The sequence below is a fragment of the Urocampus carinirostris genome, chromosome 8, assembly GCF_059441175.1.
Source record: "Urocampus carinirostris isolate Australia breed hairy pipefish chromosome 8, RoL_Ucar_1.0, whole genome shotgun sequence".
Classification (NCBI taxonomy): Eukaryota; Metazoa; Chordata; class Actinopteri; order Syngnathiformes; family Syngnathidae; genus Urocampus; species Urocampus carinirostris.
Window position 1 is genome coordinate 10,251,937 of NC_142356.1, and position 20,604 is coordinate 10,272,540.

At 40.3% G+C, this 20,604-nt stretch overlaps 1 protein-coding gene across 1 annotated transcript; it reads right to left on the reverse strand.

The window, feature by feature from the left end:
- Window positions 1–602: 602 nt before the first annotated feature.
- Window positions 603–19,921, reverse strand: atg4da (autophagy related 4D, cysteine peptidase a). The gene is made up of 11 exons (XM_088341578.1): window positions 19,587–19,921; window positions 17,012–17,282; window positions 16,834–16,917; window positions 11,515–11,688; window positions 10,027–10,369; window positions 6,879–6,943; window positions 6,648–6,799; window positions 6,500–6,578; window positions 4,834–4,910; window positions 4,472–4,591; window positions 603–1,285 (listed from the first exon to the last, which is right to left on the reverse strand). Exons 2-11 carry the CDS (start codon window positions 17,226–17,228, stop codon window positions 1,106–1,108), a joined length of 1,491 nt encoding a protein of 496 aa, XP_088197704.1. The 5' UTR covers window positions 17,229–17,282; window positions 19,587–19,921; the 3' UTR covers window positions 603–1,105.
- Between the last annotated feature and the right edge of the window lie 683 nt (window positions 19,922–20,604).

Below are 20,604 nucleotides of genomic sequence, written 5' to 3' on the forward strand. Positions count from 1 at the left end.
TTCCCCATCTGTCTCTCTCTCTCCCTCCCCATCTCTCTCACTCCCCCACCCCATCTCTCTCTCACTCTCTTTCTCTCCCTCCCTGTCTGTCTCTCTTTCCCTCCCTCCCCGTCTGTATCTCTCCCTCTCTCCTCCCCTTCTGTCTCTCTCTCTCCCTGTCCGTCTGTCTCTGTCTCCTTCCGTGTCTCTCTCTCCCTCTCTCCCTCCCCATCTGTCTCTCTCTCTCTCCCATTTTCCCTCCCCATCTGTCTCTCTCTCTCTCCCATTTTCCCTCCCCATCTGTCTCTCTCTCTCTCCCATTTTCCCTCCCCATCTGTCTCTCTCTCTCTCCCTCCCCATCTGTCTCTCCCTCCCTTCCCATTTCTCTCACCCTTTCTCTCCCTCCCCGTGTCTCTCTTCCCCATCCTCCCCCCCCTCTTCCTCCATCCCTCTCAAAAATGTAATAAACAATACAAGAAGTCATTTTTCATCTGAAATCGATACATCTTTAATATATAATCCTTGAGGGGTAGTTTCATCACGTCTTTCAATTTTTTAGTTTTAAATGAATTCATAAGAAAGAAAACCTCTTTTCACTAGTGGGAACCAGTAATAAGAGACGCTGTGATTTCAGTGTTTAATGCCAGCAAAATATATCAGTAGAAGTGCAACCAGCAAGTCATAAAACGGGCAGACTCGATGAAATGATCTTTAGCCATAAAACAGCGACACCAGTAAACTACTGAGGAAACGCAGAACGTGAAGAGAAATAAGGTGTTGCCACATAAGAATGTCCGACGAGGAATGCGATCACGAGTGCACAATCCTGATTAGCCCCTACGCTAACGTGAATGTACAGCAGTCCGAGACATTTCACCTTCAGTGTGACACCATGGGATTCCTCGCGCTGTTACTTTTCCATCAGTCAGAACTCAAAACAAACAAGCACTTACTTACATTTGATAAATACGAGTGACAAAAATAATGGGGCGATAAAAGCAAGCAGACAACAAACCAGCTCGTCCATGTTTGTTTTTTCGATAACTTCTCCTTCAACGGTGCCTGTCCTAAAGAGTAAATTGATTGCTGTTGGCTTATAAACCAAAGTTGGAAAGTAGTTCCGGTCTCACAGGAAGACAAACTCGTCGCTGTTTCGTCTGTTATCGACCCAAGCGGGTTCGGTAGGGGGCAGGATGTGTGGTGCGGGGCCAGTGTGGTTACTACCGTGCGCCTCCAGTCCGTAGTCTTGACTTTGGCCCTCCACAAAGGTGAAGATGGGGTACTTCTCTGTTGAGGAGGACAGAGCCTGCCAGGAAAGCAGACACAAGTCGCGAGTTTGGACGGAGACAAATGATGTGGGCAGAGTTGGGCGTGTTTAAAGTAATCCCTCGCTAAAACGCGGCTCTCCTTTCACGATCTCTCTGCTTCGCGGGTTTTCACCATGTATCGTGTTGTGTATTTTGATTGTCTAAACCACAGGTGTCAAACAGGCGGCCCGCGGGCCACATCAGGCCCGCTAAGGGATTGAATCCGGCCCACGAGACAACACTCAGAGAAGCGCAAGAGAAAAACAAGCTGCAGGTTGAAATATATCAACTTGATGTTGCCAGAGCCAAGTGCCTTGAACAAAGACACTGTACTTTTATTTCTCTCTCTGTCTGTCTCTCTCTCTCTCTTTCCCACCCCTTTTCTCCCACTCTCTTTCACTCTCTGTGTCTCTCTTTTTCTCTTCCTTTGTTGCTCTTTGTTTCTTTCTCTCTCTGTCTTTTTAACTTATTTTGCTCTAACTTCCTTTTTTCCTTTTCTCGCTTTCTCTCTTCCCACCCTTCGCGCTTCCTTTTCTCTTTTCTCTCCTTCGGTCCTCTATTTCTCTTTGGATTTCTTTACTCCTCTCCCTTTCTTTTCCCCCTCTCTCACGACTTTTTATCTCTTGTTTCTCACGCTCTCTAACTCTCTCTCTTTTTCTTTCTTTGTCCTGCCCTCTCTCCTTTTCCCTCCCTTTCTCTTATTTCTTTATCCCTCTTTTTCTTTCTCTTTAATCTACTAGTCCGGCCCCCGACAGACTGTTTGTTCTATCGTGTGGCCCCCCGAGTTAAAATGAGTTTGACACCCCTGGTCTAAACCATGGCTAAACCAAGTTCAGGAACTTATATGATTCTTTTTATGAGTACATATGGCTCAGAGATGAAAAGTGACTGTTGCACATTCCTCTTGGGTGTTCCAAAGCCATATGGTTAAACCGCGGGTTTGGTACATGTGAAGCCGGAGCAACACTGAAACAAAGCAAGCTTTACTACAGAGCACATTCAGTCCAAGTTTTGTATCAACATACCCCGTTTTGGCAGAGTAGGTTGCGAAGAAATCCTTTAAACGGAAGCTCATGAGACTGTGTATGATTACTGTTGAACCCACAGAAAACACAGTGGACACTCAAAGAAAAGCAAGCGAGTTATGGTTGAAATTCATTCCAGGGAAAAGATTGGACCGAGGAACTCCTAAAAAAGGCTTGGATTCTCACGGCACACTTCATATCAGGTGAGAGAAATTAACCCTTTGATGGTCCATATTACTTAGTGACTATTAGACGACACGCTAACAGTTAGCTGAAGCTTAGAAAATAAGATATTTTGCCGGTATAGTGGGTAAAATGAACTTAATTGCAACAATCATATGTTTAATTTCACTTACCTGATATGAAGTGTGCTCTGCAAACCCGAGCATTTTTAATGATCGGCTTGGTCCAATCTCTTAGCTTGAATGCATCTAACCATAACTCTAATTTTTGGGAGATCTTACTTGTCCGCTGGGATCCTGTAAAACTTCAATTTATGACCTCTAATGTTTTTTCTCCGATTCTTGACCGTCAAACACACAAGTCATGTTTATTTGTTTTGCCCTTAATCACAACTAGCAGCAAGAACAGCTTTCTTTTCCTCTGTCTTCTAACCAGTGGAATTAGTCTTTTGCAAGGTCTATTTAAAGCCCAAACTTGGCCAGAAACTTGAAAGTGCACCTTAGAATCCAGTGTGCCTTATATAATGGAAAATACGGTAGATACATTTGGAAATGCTTAGGTACATTTACATGATAATGCACACAGTGACTGCTCTTGCTTTTGAGAAACGTATAGTGGTCTTCAAGTGACCTCTTGTGGTTAACATAATTGTACAAACATGCTTGTGACATATCAAACAATGATGAAAGGGGTTCTTTCAACGCCAATTTCTCCAGTTCCATTTAAAGAGGAAATAAGTTGTGAATCAATCCAGAGTCCGGATGTTTGAGGACATCTGAGAAATGCTAAGCCAAATATTAAACCAGCAGCTGAATGAGGCATATAAAATGAAACCGAGTTTCTGCGCCACATTTCATTAGTGTTTGCTGCGGTCTCTGTTTGGTACATGTTTTTTTTGTTATTTTTATTACGGGTAGCACTCAATTTGCGTCGAACGAAAGAACTATTGATTGATTTATGCCAGTGAAATATGTAGCTTACATCTTCAGTTGCATGACGTTCTTTCCATTACAATTTACCATTGAGAAACACTACCTTATTTTTAAACATAGCCCTTAATGAATGTCCATTAATGATATATACCCCTTCCATTACTATACATTCCCTAGGGCCCTGTTTAGGTGTAGCATGTAGCTACAGCTCGCAAAAACAAAAAAAATCATATTCAAACTAGTCATCCCTGTGAGTTATCTTTCATATGACCGGAAAGTGCCCACTCTCCAATTATGAAGAGTTGGATCTCTTTTTTTGCACACTTTGCAGCCTGCTGTGCGTGGATTTGTTCCACGTTATGACCATGGTTTGTGTATCCTGGTTTTGGACAATCTTTCATTAAAACAGGCAGTATCTCGGTCTGATGCATCTGTCCTCTTAGGTGCGACCAGTAGGGGGCGATGACGCTTCACATGACAACACCATACGAACTGCCTTGACGGCATTATTTTTAAACAACCTATTGTTTTTTACAAACCATCATGGCCCAGACGTTGCTGGTCTTGGCCTTGTCAGGCTTTCTGCATGGGGGTGTTAGGGCGTTTTTTTTTTGTTTGTTTGTTTTTTTAAAGTGCCAGGGAGCCACTATGAAGAGCCATGGCCACATGCAGCACCAGAGCTGCTTGTACACAAAAGCAAATGTTTATCAATTTTGTTGGTATTAATTGGGGGTGACTTGACACGAAACCTAGCTTGACACTCGCAAAGACCTAAAGAAGAACTGTGTCAATTTTCACTAAAAACAGTTCAGTTGTTTCGGAGCCCATAAGTCACACGCACACAACCATACACACACTACCACACACACAACCACACACACACCAGGATTTATAAATACGATTAGATTAGGATAGATTTTTCTTTGTTTTAATGCGTGGTAAATTTAAGCATTTTCCTGACTTTGAAAACAAAACATTAAAATCCAAGGATTTTCCCGGATTTGAAGCAAGTGTACGAACCCTGTTTTCAGGGTGGTAAACTTACCGAACTGACGGCAGAACACAAAGACTCGTAGTCTTTCTTGTTCCTGGCGTAAAAGCCGATGGTGCAGCTGGGATCCATTCGTGTAAAGGGCATCTTTTTGGGAGAACTACAATGGAAGGACTGAATAGGGTGAGGGTGGGCGAAGGGGAGAGAGAATATGTTTCATCAAAAAACTTTCCTTTTTTCCCTCTGGAGCTCAGAGTATCTGATCTGATCAAAAACATCCATAATAAAATGTGTTATCTTTAGTGGGCTGACTTAAATTTTAATGAGTGTGACAGTCACATCGGTTTCAGTCTGATGGGATCAGGAAGGAGGAAATCCAAGAACAGACAGACAAAGCGGCGTGACATTGGACTGACCCCGAGAGGAAAGTTGACTTGAGTGACGTCCACCACAGGCTGGCAGTAGTGAGGGTCCAGATATAGGAGCTGCTCATCTGGCGACAGAACGAGGAGGCGATCATAGTGGACGGCCATCACATCTACAAACTTTCTAAAGAACTACTGTATTATATCCCGCGATCCATGATCCCAGATTGCATAAGGGAGCGAGCGCAGGGATGGCAAAGGGCAATTTTGTCGGGGTGCCTGGAGGCTTTTTTTGCTGCTCAGTACCCCCAAAAATCGAACAGTACTAGTGCGGGCTGTGATCCATTATCCCTAATCCCACAGTGCTGCGTGCAGGGACTGGCAGAGGGCACTTTTGTCAGGAGGTGTTTTGTTTTAGCCTGCCTAAAGTAAAATGTTCGGTTGTGGCCATGGTCAATTATCCCTAGTCAACTATTGCTGAGAGCAGGTTCCGGTTAGCATTTTTTGCGGATCTTCACCTATTGCAGGGATTCTGGAACCTTTTGGACCCAAATAGCCATAATGGCAAAATATTTAGATTTCTTTGAGAGCGAGACATACTATATAGTCTAAGGCAAATTTCAGCAAAACCGCTCTCCAGACAAAAACTCATTTTTCAGCGCATTTCATTTCACGGTGTGACGTTAGGTGATTTGATCAAATTATTTAAACAAGAAGAATGCCAGAGTCCCATATTAAAAAATATACCACTTTAAACTTGTCTCCCTTCCGCAATTCCATTGCGGCTCATTTTGAACAACATTCTTTTCATTTGAACTACATTTGGTTTCAAAACAAGGTGCAAGCAGAGACATTTTGTCAGAATGTCACAAAATACTACAAACAAGGATAGTGACGTATTTACCTTCGGTGCAGACGACGCTAGGCAAAGAGAAGTGGCCTGTGTGCATAGCATCACGCTCACTCTTACCGCTCATCCAATCAAATTGTTCCGGGTGGTCATATACTTTATCAAACCATTAATACTGTTAGAGCTACAGCAGCTATGCCGCACTAGACTCATCTCCGTGCTTATCAGAAATTGAATACTATCGATCAGATATGCATGAATTTGTTTTTTTTATCTCTGAGCCATATGTACTCATGAAAAGAGCCATAGGTTCCCGACCTCTGGATTACAGTATTAGCTGCATTAGATGGACGTTTAATGTCAATAAAGGCAGGGAAACAGCAGCGACCTGGAAGCATATGTTTTCCCAACGGCGTTCAAGTCATGATTATCCCTGTGCAAACACACCAAGTTCTTTTGCAAATGTTTAATCTGAAAATAGAGATCACTAACCCTCAAAGAACAAGTTAAACACAACGATGTTTTAGTGTGAAAAACAAACAAAACAATTTTCACGGAAAACATGAACCACCATTTTCTCTGGGACGCACGTTAGCTTTTTTCTTTTTTAACGATGCGCTAAAGTAAAAAAACAAAACAAAAACCCTAACACAAACTCAAATTCATGTTTACTTATTTTATAACAGTATTCAATAATATGTTACACATAAGTTTTGACCGGGGGTGTCTGGGATTCTAAACAAATTCCTATAGGTTTCCCCCCCGCTATATGGCAATTTCACCTTACGATGCCCATCTCAGCACAGATTAATGTTGGGAGTCTAATGTACTTGATATACAACCAATGAAAAAGAAAGTGTGTCTTACCTTGGAAGCCAACAAAGTAAAGGGAGTGCTTTGGTTTGCCGCCAATTATCCCAATACAACATTCCAGTTTAAGGATGTTCTGGAAACGCAAGAAAAAAATAAATAAACTATATTGCTCACCAATGATCCCAGTCACAAAGAATCCCACCTTGACGCATTCGATGTAGGACGGGTTGAGAGCCTCCCCACCCAGGCGCACCGGCACCAGGATTATGATCGACTTCCAGGCTTGGTTGTCCTCTTCTGCGCTTGAGTGACTGAGTGGCGGCTCGCATAATCGCGCTACATCGTCCTTGTACACTGAAAAAAAAACCGCATCACTTTCAAAACTTGCTAGCATGACGATTTCATTGGTGGAAGTTGAGGAGTCAAAGTTTACCTGTGCAATCCTGAGCCACATAGACAGCCAGGTTGTGAAGAACAGTAGCTTTGGCTACAGCTTTTCTAAAATAAAAATAAAATAAAAAGACACTTAAATCTATAGTAGACGCCTTGGTTACATACCTAGATTACAATGTTTTCAAGTTAAGAAGTAGAATACGATGTTTTTCCTCAACTCCTAGTTCGAGCATTTTCTATACCAAAAGACATCAACAACGAATTGTTTAACGTGCCCAAAAACCTACAAAATTCAAAGTTGCGGTGTTTGTACTTATAACTATGCGAGTAGAATCTGTAAGATGCTTGTCTGTAATAGGTTTGTGTTACAGCATTAAGATGTTAATATGCAATTGGCTTAAGTCACTTCACACTGAAAGTGAATACAATTCAATTATGTCTTTTATGTTGATCTTCATTTATAAGATTATCACGTAAATATATAATGCATACAAGTAGTACTTACCAGGGCTGCACAGATAACCGAAATCTAATTGATATCGCGATGTGACGCAGTGTGTAATCGCAAGACACTACGTTCTTTTCAAGGAACTATAGTTTGTTATTTGATTGATGGAGTGTTTGGCAAACTTCAACGACACTATACTATAAAAGACCCTGGTCTTTTTTGTCCTTTTGCTATCACGGTTAAATGGTTTATTGGTTGATTAACATGTTTATGTATATTTTATCGGACAATTTTTGGGGGTGCTCTAGTATCCACAGATTCAAACCAAGCACACTCAAAAATGTTAGCATTTCAAAAACGGGATACGCTTAAATATAATGAAAAACACTAGATAAAAAAATGAAAGCAGGAAAACAAAACAAGAAAGGGGAACAAGGCAGCGTCGGAAATGCTCCACTGCCTTGAAATAGTTCCGTCCATGTAATTCCTGGCAGTGCTCTTGAGCTAGGGTTCAGGTGAAACTGGTCCAAATCTGATTTAAAAACATTCCACTGTTCTCAAATATATTTTTTAATTTGTTTCAAGAAATAAGATCTATAAAACCATTAAGAATTCGGGTGTAACTACAAATAAATTAATGTGAAAAAGTATAGATTAATCCGTAATTTGCATGGGCTTTACTATTTGACCACCTCATCCATTGTATAGTGCAACCAAAAAACATTGTAAGAAAGAATACAAACTATGGTGACCAAAATGCACAATTTTACTTTCCATATTCCTGAGATTTTTAGTTAGCCTGAGCAGCAAAATGGCGTCAAACGATCAACCCGCGGACCTAGACTCTCCATCGACTAGGGCAGGGGTCGGGAACCTATGGCTCGCGAGCCATATATGGCTCTTTCTATGAATATCTATGGCTCAGAGACAAATTTGATTGCATGCAAATTTCTCCATCCTATTCGAAACTTGAGTAGTTCGTCCTATTCAAGTACACGCAAAGCCAATCCAGAACTAAGTCTTACGGCGTTACTTCGCAGTATATATAGGGCACGTTTTTCACTACAATTTACAGTCAAGGTGTCACACAAAAAAGGTGGGAAAAAAAACTCGTTTTGGCTGTACAACGCTAAAGAATCCTTTATATAAAAGTTCACTATATGATCTGTGTTCAGTGTTCAGATACCTTATGATGAATCCACAGAACACACTGTAAATACGCCAAAACACCGGAAGAGAACTTAGTCTTTTGATTGGGTGAGTGGGAGGGATGGGTGGAGCCATGCAAAAAACGCAAGCACTCCCTCCCATCTCTCGCCCTACGCCATCTGCGCCAAAAGTGAGCTCATCAGGCTCCCTATTTGCAGAATGTTGTGACGTTTTTACACAATAACAGCTTGCATCTGGTTTTGAAACCAATATGTATGAAAAAAAGGGTCAAAAGGAGTTTAACCGATCTTGAGTAATTGCAAGAAAGAGTCAAGTTTAAAGTGGTATGTTTGTTGATTTTGGGACAGGGGCTCTGGCATTATTCTCTTTTCATAATTTTTATCAAATCATCAAAAATAAATGTGCTGAAGACTAAGCTTTTGTCTGGAGTGCGGGTTTAGCAATTTTGTAAATTTGTCTCATAATATATGGTGTGGCTCTTTCCCAAAATAAAATTAATATTTTTTGCTTTTATGGCTCTTTGAGTCAAAAAGGTTCCCGACCCCTGGACTAGGGTCTCACAAAATACTAAGGGAAAAAAAACACTGCTCACTATGATTAAGTAATCAAAAAGATTCGATCTGCAACCTCAGTGGAACTGTTTAAATCTAGGCTTAAAAAACACTTCTATTCTGTAGCTTGTGAATGAGCTATATTTCATGTTGGCAATATCTGTGTATTGTCTGTTATTGCAACATCCATTGCAGCCAAATCATCCTGGAAGGGGGATTACCTCATGTGCAGTCCCTTCTTATGGTTTCTTCATTGACCTAATGTTGAGGTTTTTGAGTTTTTCCTTGCGCTCATGTAGGTTTTAGATCAGGGCATGGTGTCATAATAGTCTGTAGTTTGCCATAATCTTTGGTCTGTGCAGCCCTTTGAAACTCCTTGTGATAAATGGCTATACAAATAAACTTGACTTGACAAAATTCACTTTTCCTTTAAAATGGAAAATTGCATCGACATTGCAATACTGGTCCATCCATCCATCCATCCATTATCTGCACCGCTTATCCTCAGTAGGGTCGCGGGGGTGCTGGAGCCCATCCCAGCCATCTCTGGGCAGTGGGCAGGGGACACCCTGAACTGGTTGCCGGCCAGTCGCAGGGCAGCAATACTGGTCCGAGAAACCCCAATCAGGTTTTTTTTCCCAAAACGGTGCAGCCCTCGTACTTACTACATGCTATTATCTTATTCTTATGAATTTATCTGGGGTACCGAGGATTCAGAACACATTAATTGATTACCACAGGTTTATATACCCGGCCCGCCATACGGCCCCCTCAGAACAGATTTCTTTCGGATCCAATGGAGTCTACTGTAATGTGAAATATAAATTTTGGTACAGTTTTGAAACTTGACAATGAGACTAATTCACCCGCAAATGAAATGAAATTTAGAATATGAGAGTATTAGTGAGTTAGAAGCTTATCTATATGGTTTCTAAATAAGCTTGCAACAACACCCATATTATGTGACCGGCTGAAAATAAGAGAGTGTGAAAAGTTGCATCCATCTGTGCTCAACTTACCGCAGGATGTGCGCGACAACAGATGGGCCGTACCAGTCCCCGGCCTTTTTTCCAGAACCCCTCCCGATCGCCACCAGCTGGTGCACCCCAAAAGGTGTCGGCGGTTGATCCCCGAACCAGGTGAGCAGTTTCCGGTGACCAGGTTCGGCCTGTCGATCTCGCGCCGATTCATACTTATTTATCGGCGGCGTTGGATCTCTCGGCTGCGTCTTCTCGGGTGTACCGACCCCTCGCGGGGACCCGAATGAGGGGATGGGCACCCCGCCCACGCGCACTGGTGATCGTATTCGCAGAGCTTCAAAGTCCACGTCTGAAAACTGCTGAGCATCTGGCCAAGTCCAGTCTGGGGCAAACAAAAACACGCTCAGCTTGGCAACAAACTATCGTATTTCTAAAATAGCAAGATTCAAAGTGTTTACTGTCATATGCACAGTAAAGAACCACAAGGTACTTAGCTAGATGGCTCACTAAATAGCTAAAAAGGTACCTTGATGGTTAGATACAAAGGGAACCAGGTAAAAAGACAAAAGGGAGCTATATAGCTGGCTAAAAGAGTAAAAAGACATCAAAATATCTGGATAGAAAGCTAAAAACATACAGTATCTAGATAGCTACTGTAGCTGGAAAAACCCCAAAATGTAGCTCCATAACTGGCAAAAAAATGGGAAAATCTTACCAAGATAGGATGCAAAAAATGTAAAAAGCCAGAGAGATAGCTTGCTAAATGGCTAAAAATGTGGCTTGATTGTTAGCTAGAAAAGTAAACAGAAAAACTAAAAGGGAGCTAGATAACTAGCTAAAAGAGTAAAAAGCTATCTAAATAGTTGGACAGAAAGCTAAAAACAAAGCTAGATAGCTAGCTACAAAGTAACTTGATAACTAGCAAAAAAGGTAAAAAAAAGCATTCAAAAAATAAAATTAAAAAAAAAACTAGCTAGAGCTTGCTAAATAGCAAGATCGCTAGTTACAAAGATAAAAAGGTAGCCAGATAGCTAGCAAAAAAAGCCTTTTTCCCCCTCATTCGCTTTAGAAAACCCAATAATTGGAATTTAGTTTGTTGTATTTCCAGTCAAATAAATCATTAAAAAGATGAATACATTTGTTTATTGCACAAATAGATTCCCATCCTACCCTCTTAATTAATTGATAAAAATAATCATCAATACTTGAATAGATTTTTTTTTTGTCCATGAAGCGCATTAACTGGAATTTATTTGAATTTCTAAAATAACAACTTATTATGTTATTACTATGTTGTTACTATGTTATTACCAGGTTGATTGTTAAAAAAATAAGGGTTGAACAGACTCAGTCAATCCATACAAAAATAATTTTACTTGAAAATTACATTGACCTTGCCCTGGTGAGCTACTTTTAAAATAGGTCCGCGGGCACCTCAACTGTCCTTCGGGAGCACCACGTTGGAGACCCCTGATGGAGAGCAGGTATACCCAATGCTTACGGCCACGAGGGGGAAGAGACCCAAACCTTGTGGTAAAAGATGGACCAGCAGGCCTTGCGCCAGCATCATCTGTCCGCTGCGTAGCATGCAGCCCCAGCCGCAGTCGGTGGTCCAGCTGGAGCCCTCCAGCTGAGGAAACTCGCGCCTATAGGTCAGCCACAACCTGGATACGAAAGCCATCCGGAAGCGCTCCACTTGCTCTGAAACGCACCGGGTCGGAGAGCGAGAAGAACGTGAGTGGGCGTAACCTCAAGATGGCATGCCGGATGTGTATTGTGACAGGAGAAGTATGCATTTGCATGAGTGGCCTGCTTTTTTATCATGCTTAGTTATCATTCATCTATCGTTCTCTTTTTATAATGTCTTTATTTTAATAACTAGGAATGTTTGATTGACAGATCAGTGTGGATGAGCTTCTCTCATGCCCTCATCCTCACATGGTTAGTCTTTGCCTTGCCATATATACATTTTTTTTTACATTTTATTTGAATATTAACCATTGTGCATGCATCTGTCTATCTATATGGCGTTCCGGGTGGTGTGAGAGCGAAAAAGGGAGGAGACTTTATTTTCTTATCGTACAAGGAATGTTTTTTACAGCTTTTTGAGTTGCAATTTACGACCAGTTGAGGGTGTCCCCTGCCCACTGCCCGAAGATAGCTGGGATGGGCTCCGGCACCCCCGCGACCCTACTGAGGATAAGCGGTGCAGATAATGGATGGATAGATCCAATTTAAAAAAAAAACGTTTTAAACAGCTGTCAAATATTGAAACTGGTATTTCAGAATGGAACAAATAGAATTTTTAGATTTGGAATTATTATTTCCGAACAGCATTTAGAAGTGCCATTTTTAGGGTAAGAAAAATCTGCAAACAACAAAGTAGTGATCATTAAAAACCAAATTTGGTAGTGATATAACCGTTTCATATTTGTAATGAACAACGAATTTCTACATATCTACATTACCAGCTCAGTAGCCTAGATGGTAAGGCGCCCGCTTTGAGACTGGGAGGTTCGGGTTCGCGCCCCGGCCGAGTCATTCCTAAGACTTAAAAAGTGGTCGGCGGCGCCCTCTGTTGGCTGCGGCTGCATCGGCTCGCTACAACGGGTCAGGTGCAATCGACATTTCGTTCTGTGTACATTGTTACACAGAATGACAATACAAGGAAATTATTATTATTATTATTATTATTATTTCTAATACAAAAATTAAAATTGCTACATTTTTCAATTTTTGTAGTTTGCAAAGAAATTGCGTATTTAGTCATCTAAACTGACGTCATAAACTATGGAAGATTATTGGTATTTGGTGGTTCTGGTTTTACTACTTACAAATATTTTTAATTGCGAAATAAGGATTAAAAACATAGCATTTGGTCTAGTGATCTACAATAATACTCAACTATTTAGATCAAGACTAGTTATGTTACAATAAAATGTGAGTTTGGCGTAAATAGCGGTAAACGACAGTGACAGAGTCCGATTTTAACTCCCTTAAAATGTACATTGTGTAATGTTTGACCACTTGATGGCACTGTGTTGTCTGATGCAAACAGAAAACAGTGCCAAATGAGCACAACGTAGCAGCAAGAAACTAGACGAACAGAGCGACGACTACTAGGTGTGTATTTAAATTAATACACATTTCCCGACTTATAAATATTTAAGAAATTAACATCGGTATGATATGTTATAGGATTTTTGTTAGTGATAGGAATGATAGGAAATGTGTTGTAAAAGAAAAGGATAGTGGGATTTTTAGACGCGTTCTAAGGGATGGGCAAGGCACCCGTATGATGCGGCAGGGGTAAACCAGTGAAAGTTGTCGGGCCCCGCTGTTGAACAGAAGAGTGTGTTGTGTCACCACGACCCGAGTGACATGGCCGCTTTTTTTGTGTCCCGTTTCATCTGGAGGGACGAAAGCATGACAACTTGGGTGCCGAGGTGCTTAACTTGTTTGGGTGTTTGGGCATTTGGGTTGGCCATTGTCCAAAAATGTTTGTGTGTATTTTTTTGCTATTTTTTTCCTTTTTTAAATTTCTTTGTTTTTGTATGTGTTTGTCTTGCTGTCGGTCACCCCTCTTGGGGGATATAACCAGTGTAGATAGATAAATGATTGGTCATAAATGTTTTACCTATTATCCCAATCAATGTCTTTCTCTACTGAATGATGTATTTTGTACCATTAGAAGGCACAAAATATTACACGCTGTCCTTTTAAAATGCCAACGCAAAAACCCGCTTACTGCTTTTGGGCGGAAAATCTTGTTTTCTTTTAAATAAACAAGAAGTCAATCTGCATACTAGAACTGTAAGTCTGCATTGATATTTCTGAATGCCGTCACTTTTTGTTTGCATGTTTCTATGATGAGGTGCCATGACCAAGCCTCAAGTGTTTACGCCTAAATGACTATTAATACGTTTCACGAACAGGTTTGCCTTTCAGTGCCTCTACAGTCAAGTGGGTGTGCCTTTATTTGAAGCTCGCTTCTTTTTGTTTCGTATCACGTATAAGAAGGCAGTTATAAATAGGGGTTGAGTGCTTGATTGCCTTGAACGGACAGTTAGCGACTAGCACATCACAGTTGCCCGATTCTGGGTTCAAATACAGTAGACCTCGGGGATACGGTGTCCCCACCTTACAACGCTTTGACTTTACAGTGAGGAATGTTTTTGGGCCCCTTTTAATGGAATAATCAGCACTATACGACGTCGACAACAAAGTATTTTGTGTGTCCAAACATGGATAATAATAATAATAATAATAAAAATCAACCTTTGTGGTCATTCAGTTTAGAATCTAAATATTTTGAGTCTGCAATACAATACTGTATTCATTTGCTTTAGGTACCCAAGACTTGCAGTGATGCTAATGGGAGAAGTAAAAACACTATAACCATGGTAACAAAGCGGGTACCGTAAATTCCGGACTATAAGCCGCTACTTTTTTCCCTATTTTCAACCCTGCGGCTTATTCAGAGATGCGGCCAATTTATGTAATTTTTTTAACGGCCGCCAGCTGCGCTCGAGTGTGTAAGGTAAGATTTAGGCCGGTGGAATATATGCACCGAGGAAGATCACAACTTCTGAGCGTAAACATACCCTCAGAGTGGAAATTGCACAAAATAAGGCTCATGACGCAGCTTCTAGGTCAAAGGCAAATGGGCATGTTGCTGGGGTGTGTTGAAGTAAGGGAGCGTGAGACGTCTTCATCACAATAAGGGTTCTTTCCGACATTGAGAAAGACTTCTCGGATGTCATTGTCAAGGCGGAAGAAGCGGATGGTCTGCCGTGATGGGGTTTTGGGGTTTTTAAGGGTTATTGATCTATCTTCGTTATTCATTATCCATTATCCGTTATCGGTCAGTTCATAATACGCTACAAAGCCTAGGAGCCGGGACACTTATGCGTCATTTATTTCCTTAACAGACTAATATGCAGGTATGCAAACGTGATTTTAGTAGCGTGAGGCTACCTCCCAAAGGTACGGTTTAGGATGAAAGTTATATTATTATTATTAAAGCTTTGAAAACTCTCTCGATGTACCGTCTTTCTTTGTAAATATGTGCAATATGTATTTGCAACTGTATATTTTTGTAATGTATTTATTTGTATTTATTTGAGACACTTATTCTGCACAAGCAAATTAAAAAGAGGGGCGGAGCGAACGCGGGCTGATGGGAAAGTGGGAACCGGTAAAGGTGAGTTTTTGTGGACACGGCGGACAATAATGGATATATATTTTTCCCACCCTTACCTTTGGAAATATACACTTTGTTTCCTTGGATTACTATCAACGGTCACCCAGAATCTGCAGGTCTGCAACAAATTTTAAGTACCTATATCATTTTACGTTCATTTTGGCGGGTGTGATTTTTGGGCTGTGTGCTTCAATGAAGGACATGAAATTGTGAATATGTTTGATTTTCGAGAAGGTTTGTTCAAACCTCACTTTGTGTTTGCTGTTAAAAACGTAATATTGGAATATAATATTGTGAATGTGCTTAATTGCTGTTGAGATTGTCATGATTGTTTTCTGTTTTTAGTGTCAATAAATTTGTTCAAACCAAAAAAAATCTCTGAAGTGCTGTCTGATGCACTTACAAATTTGGTTTGTTCAAACCTCACTTTGTGTTTGCTGTTAAAAACGTCATATTGGAATATAATATTGTGAATGTGCTTAATTGCTGTTGAGATTGTCATGATTGTTTTCTGTTTTTTAGTGTCAATAAATTTGTTCAAACCAAAAAAACATTTAGTTTCAATCGCGGGACTTGAGGTTTGGCTTGGATTCATTTCGTATTTTTTTTTATGTGGGTGCATGCAGCTTATATACAGGTGCGGCTTGTGTATGGACAAAATCGGTTTTCCCCTTAAAATGTGATGTGTGCGGCTTATAATCAGGTGCGCTCTATAGTCTGGAATTTACGGTAATTACAAAAGAAATTCAAAGGGATCACACAAATCGAAACCCTTGCTAAATTGCATGCTGGTAACCTATCAAAGATCAGGACTATTATTTAAAAATGAGGCAATTAAAGCAATGAAATCTTGTTAGGGAATGACAATCCTTGCAAGTGGAAGTTTTAAAATCAGCTCAATAAAGTGTGTTTTTTCTTTCCATGTATATTTATTTATTGTTATTTAATCAAATTAGAGGTAAAATTGGGCCTAAAAAATGCAGCCTGACCCGACCCGAGTCGCAGGTATATTAACCCGAACCCGCCGGAATAATTTTATTTGATAACCAAGCCTAAAATAAACCCAAAGTGAAGATATTACCAGGATATTACCCCTAAGTCAAATGCACGTATAAATCTAAGCTTAAAACACACTTCTATTCTATAGCATAGGAATAACCTATATTTTATGTTGACAATATCTGTGTATTATTTGCCCTCATGTAGGTTTTAGATCAGGGGATGGTGTCAGTGTAGTTTGCAATAATCTGTGGTCTGTGTAGCCCATTGAGACTCTTTGTGATTAAGGGCTATACAAATAAACATGATTTGATTTGACTTGAATTATCCTTTTATGTACTATCTTTTTATTTTTAGGTTTTTTTCTTTAGTATCAGAAGGCATTAATTGACTACCATAGGTTTATCTTCCCCGCTGTAAAGCAATTTCACTTCCTCACATTAGAAGTCTTATCACCAGGGGTCTACTGTATGGTTGCCCGCTTTTCTTTTATAGAGATGGTCCAAGACGACTCTAAATTGAAGGTTGGTACAGATCCGAATGTGGAAGATTTATTATTTTAGCGTGATTTGTACATTACACTTGTTACCCTGCAACCCTGAACGGCACAAGTCGGGTGGAAAATAGATGGATTGATGGTGTACCTTCACTATTGAGCAGATAGGAACGTCCCAGGACAGTGACTGGAGAGATCTTATTGAAGGTGGTTTTTGATTTCACAGTCCAACCTAAATGGAAACAATAAAGATGGATATCGTTTCAAGCTCTCAATCATAACAAACCCATCCATTACATTTCGATTAAATACAATTTTCAACCAACCATATTTGACGTTGTTCCATGCTGACATTATTTTGGCTTTGAGTTTATCCATCTCCTCAGGCTCTTCACATGCTCCTTTGCTGGTATCTGGACTCTGGGGAGGTTTGAGTCCAAAACCGCCAAGCTGGCTCGGGGGTTCCGGCCTCCGCCCATCCACCAGCTCGCTATGCATTACTCCGCCCGCATACTGCACCGCGTTGGGGGAAACAGAGTTCATGGCTTGGAGCTGTCAGAGCTGGACTCTGGAGTGCCTCATTGCAACGCAGAACAACTAGAAGCCAGAGAGGTAGCGTTAACTATTGACACATTAGGTGATGGAAAATGACCAAAAGTGCATTTCGGATTTCTTCCGAAAGAAAAAATAATACTGAAAAAAAAAAGTCTTCTGAAAGAATGATAGTGATTATATTTGGTTTAAAGTGGGGCGAGCCTTGTGAAGCTGGCTCTTACTCGGTGGCGAGACCGTGCATGACACGGTTGATTAATTTTAATTTTGCTCACCAGAAGGAAGAAGACGGAGGACACTGTCAAAACACGAGATCCACAATACTTTTACTATCAACACATTTTCACAAAAGTATGCATGTCCCTCTTTTTCTATGTTTTTGTCAGCCTCTATCCGGACTTTGTTTAATGCTTACATGCTCACGCTAAAGCGCACACAATCTGCAGTTCCGCAGTTCTTATTCGTGAACACATGATTTATGATTGACATTCAATTTGTTCACTCCCAAAATGGATTTGCTGCTGCTAAGCTATGCTCACGGAGAATTTCATTAACTCTCATTAATATTATTTTGCTATGGCAATAATGCGAGTGTGACTCTTATATTTGACTGCGCGGGCTATCGCACGATAGTTACCAGTTTACTCAAGGTTTCTTGCTAGTATGAGCTGTCCTGTGCAGTATAAACTTAAAAGCCCCAACATATGAACTTTTAAAAAAGAGACTCTTTTCCTGATTAAAAACGAATTTGCTTGAGTTATTTAGATGACGGCCGAGGTCCAAAAGCTGCTTAGGGAGAGGCCCCGTTTGAACTGTTGCCCTAAGGTATACGATTCAGGACTGTTAAGTCAAAAAATATTATATTAAAAAATAGCTTCTACCCTAAGGCAATAATAACCCTCAACGCTGCAAAATAAGACACTCGTTAACCATGCTTAATGTGGGGATTGTGCAATAGTGACATGCGATAATTCTGTTCTGCATTTGATATTTAATACTATTTCTCTCAACTTAAACGGTCAAATTTGATCTAGTTGTAAAATTTCTAGCACCATCAGGAGGGCACTTTTGAATTCCGTTGTGCATTTTAAATGTTACAATGACAATAAATGTAATTGTATTCAAATTTTAGATCTTTAAGCGGTTTTACTTCATCTGTTGCACTTTGCTATCCGAGATGATTTTTTTTAAGCACTAAAATGCCTTTTTTTTGTTTGTTTTATGGGAATTGAATAAAGGTTTTAAAAATCAGCAGCTAGTATTTTAAACTATTATGGTATTATTTAATTGTGGGGGGTATTTGTTCGGGTATTGCCATTACAATATTTTGGCTTTCAGCCCCAAATCTTTCCACTTATTGAAAAACACACACACACACACACACACACACAAAGCCATACCCCTAAGGAGAAGCTTTTTGCTGTGAAGCAACATTTTTGCTTACGAATGACCTATATTTCCTGTTGACGATATCTGCGTATTAATTGTTATTACAACATCCATTGCAGCCTGGTCATCCGGGAATGGGGATTACCTCATGTGCAGTCCCTTCTCAAGGTTCCTTCATTTTCCTCATGTTGAGGTTTTTGCATTTTTCCTTGCCCTCATGTAGGTTTTATATCAGTGCACAGTGTAAAAATAGTCTGTAGTATGTACAGCCCTTTGAGACTTCTTGTGATTAAGGGCTATACAAATAAACATGAATTGAGCTAAAACATCCGGAGGAAATTTTGCAAAAACAAAATAATGGAGCATTACAACATTGCACATAAAGCCCGGAAAGCTATTCACACACTCCTCAATACCTGACCTTCGCTTTCGGTAAACGGTTATTGTGTTGCAGATTATTAATAACCCTTCAGCTGCTCGCAAGTACAACAAAATAATTGCAAAGCAGGATTTTTATCACAAGTGTACCATTGTTGTCTGCGCTATTAAAAATAACAACTCACTTCCAGGAAAATGGAAGAATGAATGCACCATCGACAGTTTCAATGCATGCAAACTCAAGTCTGCGTCAAGTAGACCACGAGTTGCACAATAACGGGGACTCAAAGCAAAGCACTTGTGACTTTCCCAACTTAAAAAAAAATAAGCAAATGAGTGCAAGTCCTTGAAGGCATCACGAGACTGTCATTTGACTTATGGCAACACTGTTTCCTACGAGACTACAGATGGAGATCTTGGCACTGCTTTACAGCAAATATTTAACTATAGTAAAATTAACTGTTTAAGAGCCAAGGCGAATAAAACTGAGCAATTATAATACCAGATGACACTTGACACATTGAACATGGGTGCAATGAACACGATTAATTATTAGACAAATTAAATGGCTTGTTTACTTACCTGTTAGACTCCTCGATCGGTAGTGCGTGAACTTATTTTGATGTTTTCTTCCATGTTTTGCTTGCTCGGTGTTGATTATTGTGTTATATTGTTAGCTAGCTGTTAGCCGATGGTAGGATTAGCATTAGCATAGCCGGCGTTGGGCACGTCGCGGTCTAGACAGACTCAACGTGGACTTTTAGTACAAAAAAGACAGTTTATGTCTTCGTAAAAGGTTAAAGATAGTCAACATGACTAGTTTAGCAAAAAAATAGACGCGAAAATGCCGACGGGAAGGGATTTCCTTTCCTGTCGGTACTCACTTCCTGGTGACCTCTTGTCAGCGAAAGGTGATTGGTTGGGGGAGACGCAGGTTAGCTGATTGGGGAGATGTTATTCTCGTCTCCTATTGGCCCTGAGGAGTCTTGTGACGTAAAACTTGTCCCTCCATCTGTGAAAAGCCGATAATTTTCTGTTCCCCCCGGCGTGTTTTAATTTAGTGTTTTGTTTTCATTTTTCCCCTCATTTGTATTTTGGTTTGAATGAACTATTCACGCAAAACTGCAGTAAGTTTGTCTGGATAATATTTTTGCGAATATTAAATAAAGCAAAAAAAAAAATACAGACCACAGTTCAATTAAAATATTAAGCTAAAAGCTTTTTATTTTTGAAAGGCCATTTTTAGCCATTAAATGTTTGTTTAAAGGTCATTTTTACGTATTTAATGATTGTTTAAGCATACCTGTCAACCTCCACGGCTCCATGCCCGTACACCATATTTTTTCTCGGAATGATGCATGATGGGAAATCCCCATTTGCGTTTTTTCGTGCAGATTTCCTTGTACGTCGTACTCGTCTTAAAATGCATAAAAAAGGTACTTTGTACGGCAAAACCGTACAGGTTGACAGGTATGTTAAAGGCACTTTTTGATTTTCTACCCGCAATGGACTCCGGCGCTTCACACTCTTGCTGCTGCTGGATCTTAGTGCTGCCTTTGACACTGTGGACCATAATATCTTACTAGAATGGTTGGAAAAA

Bases quoted from the DNA above. Each gene is read 5' to 3' on its own strand.
- atg4da (XM_088341578.1), bottom strand. From the start codon at position 17,228: ATGAACTCTGTTTCCCCCAACGCGGTGCAGTATGCGGGCGGAGTAATG. The intron at 16,918-17,011 runs GTTGGTTGAAAA...GTTTCCATTTAG, and splicing joins ATGGAACAACGTCAAATATG to GTTGGACTGTGAAATCAAAA. The intron at 4,592-4,833 runs GTCAGTCCAATG...CACCCTATTCAG, and splicing joins AAGTCAACTTTCCTCTCGGG to TCCTTCCATTGTAGTTCTCC.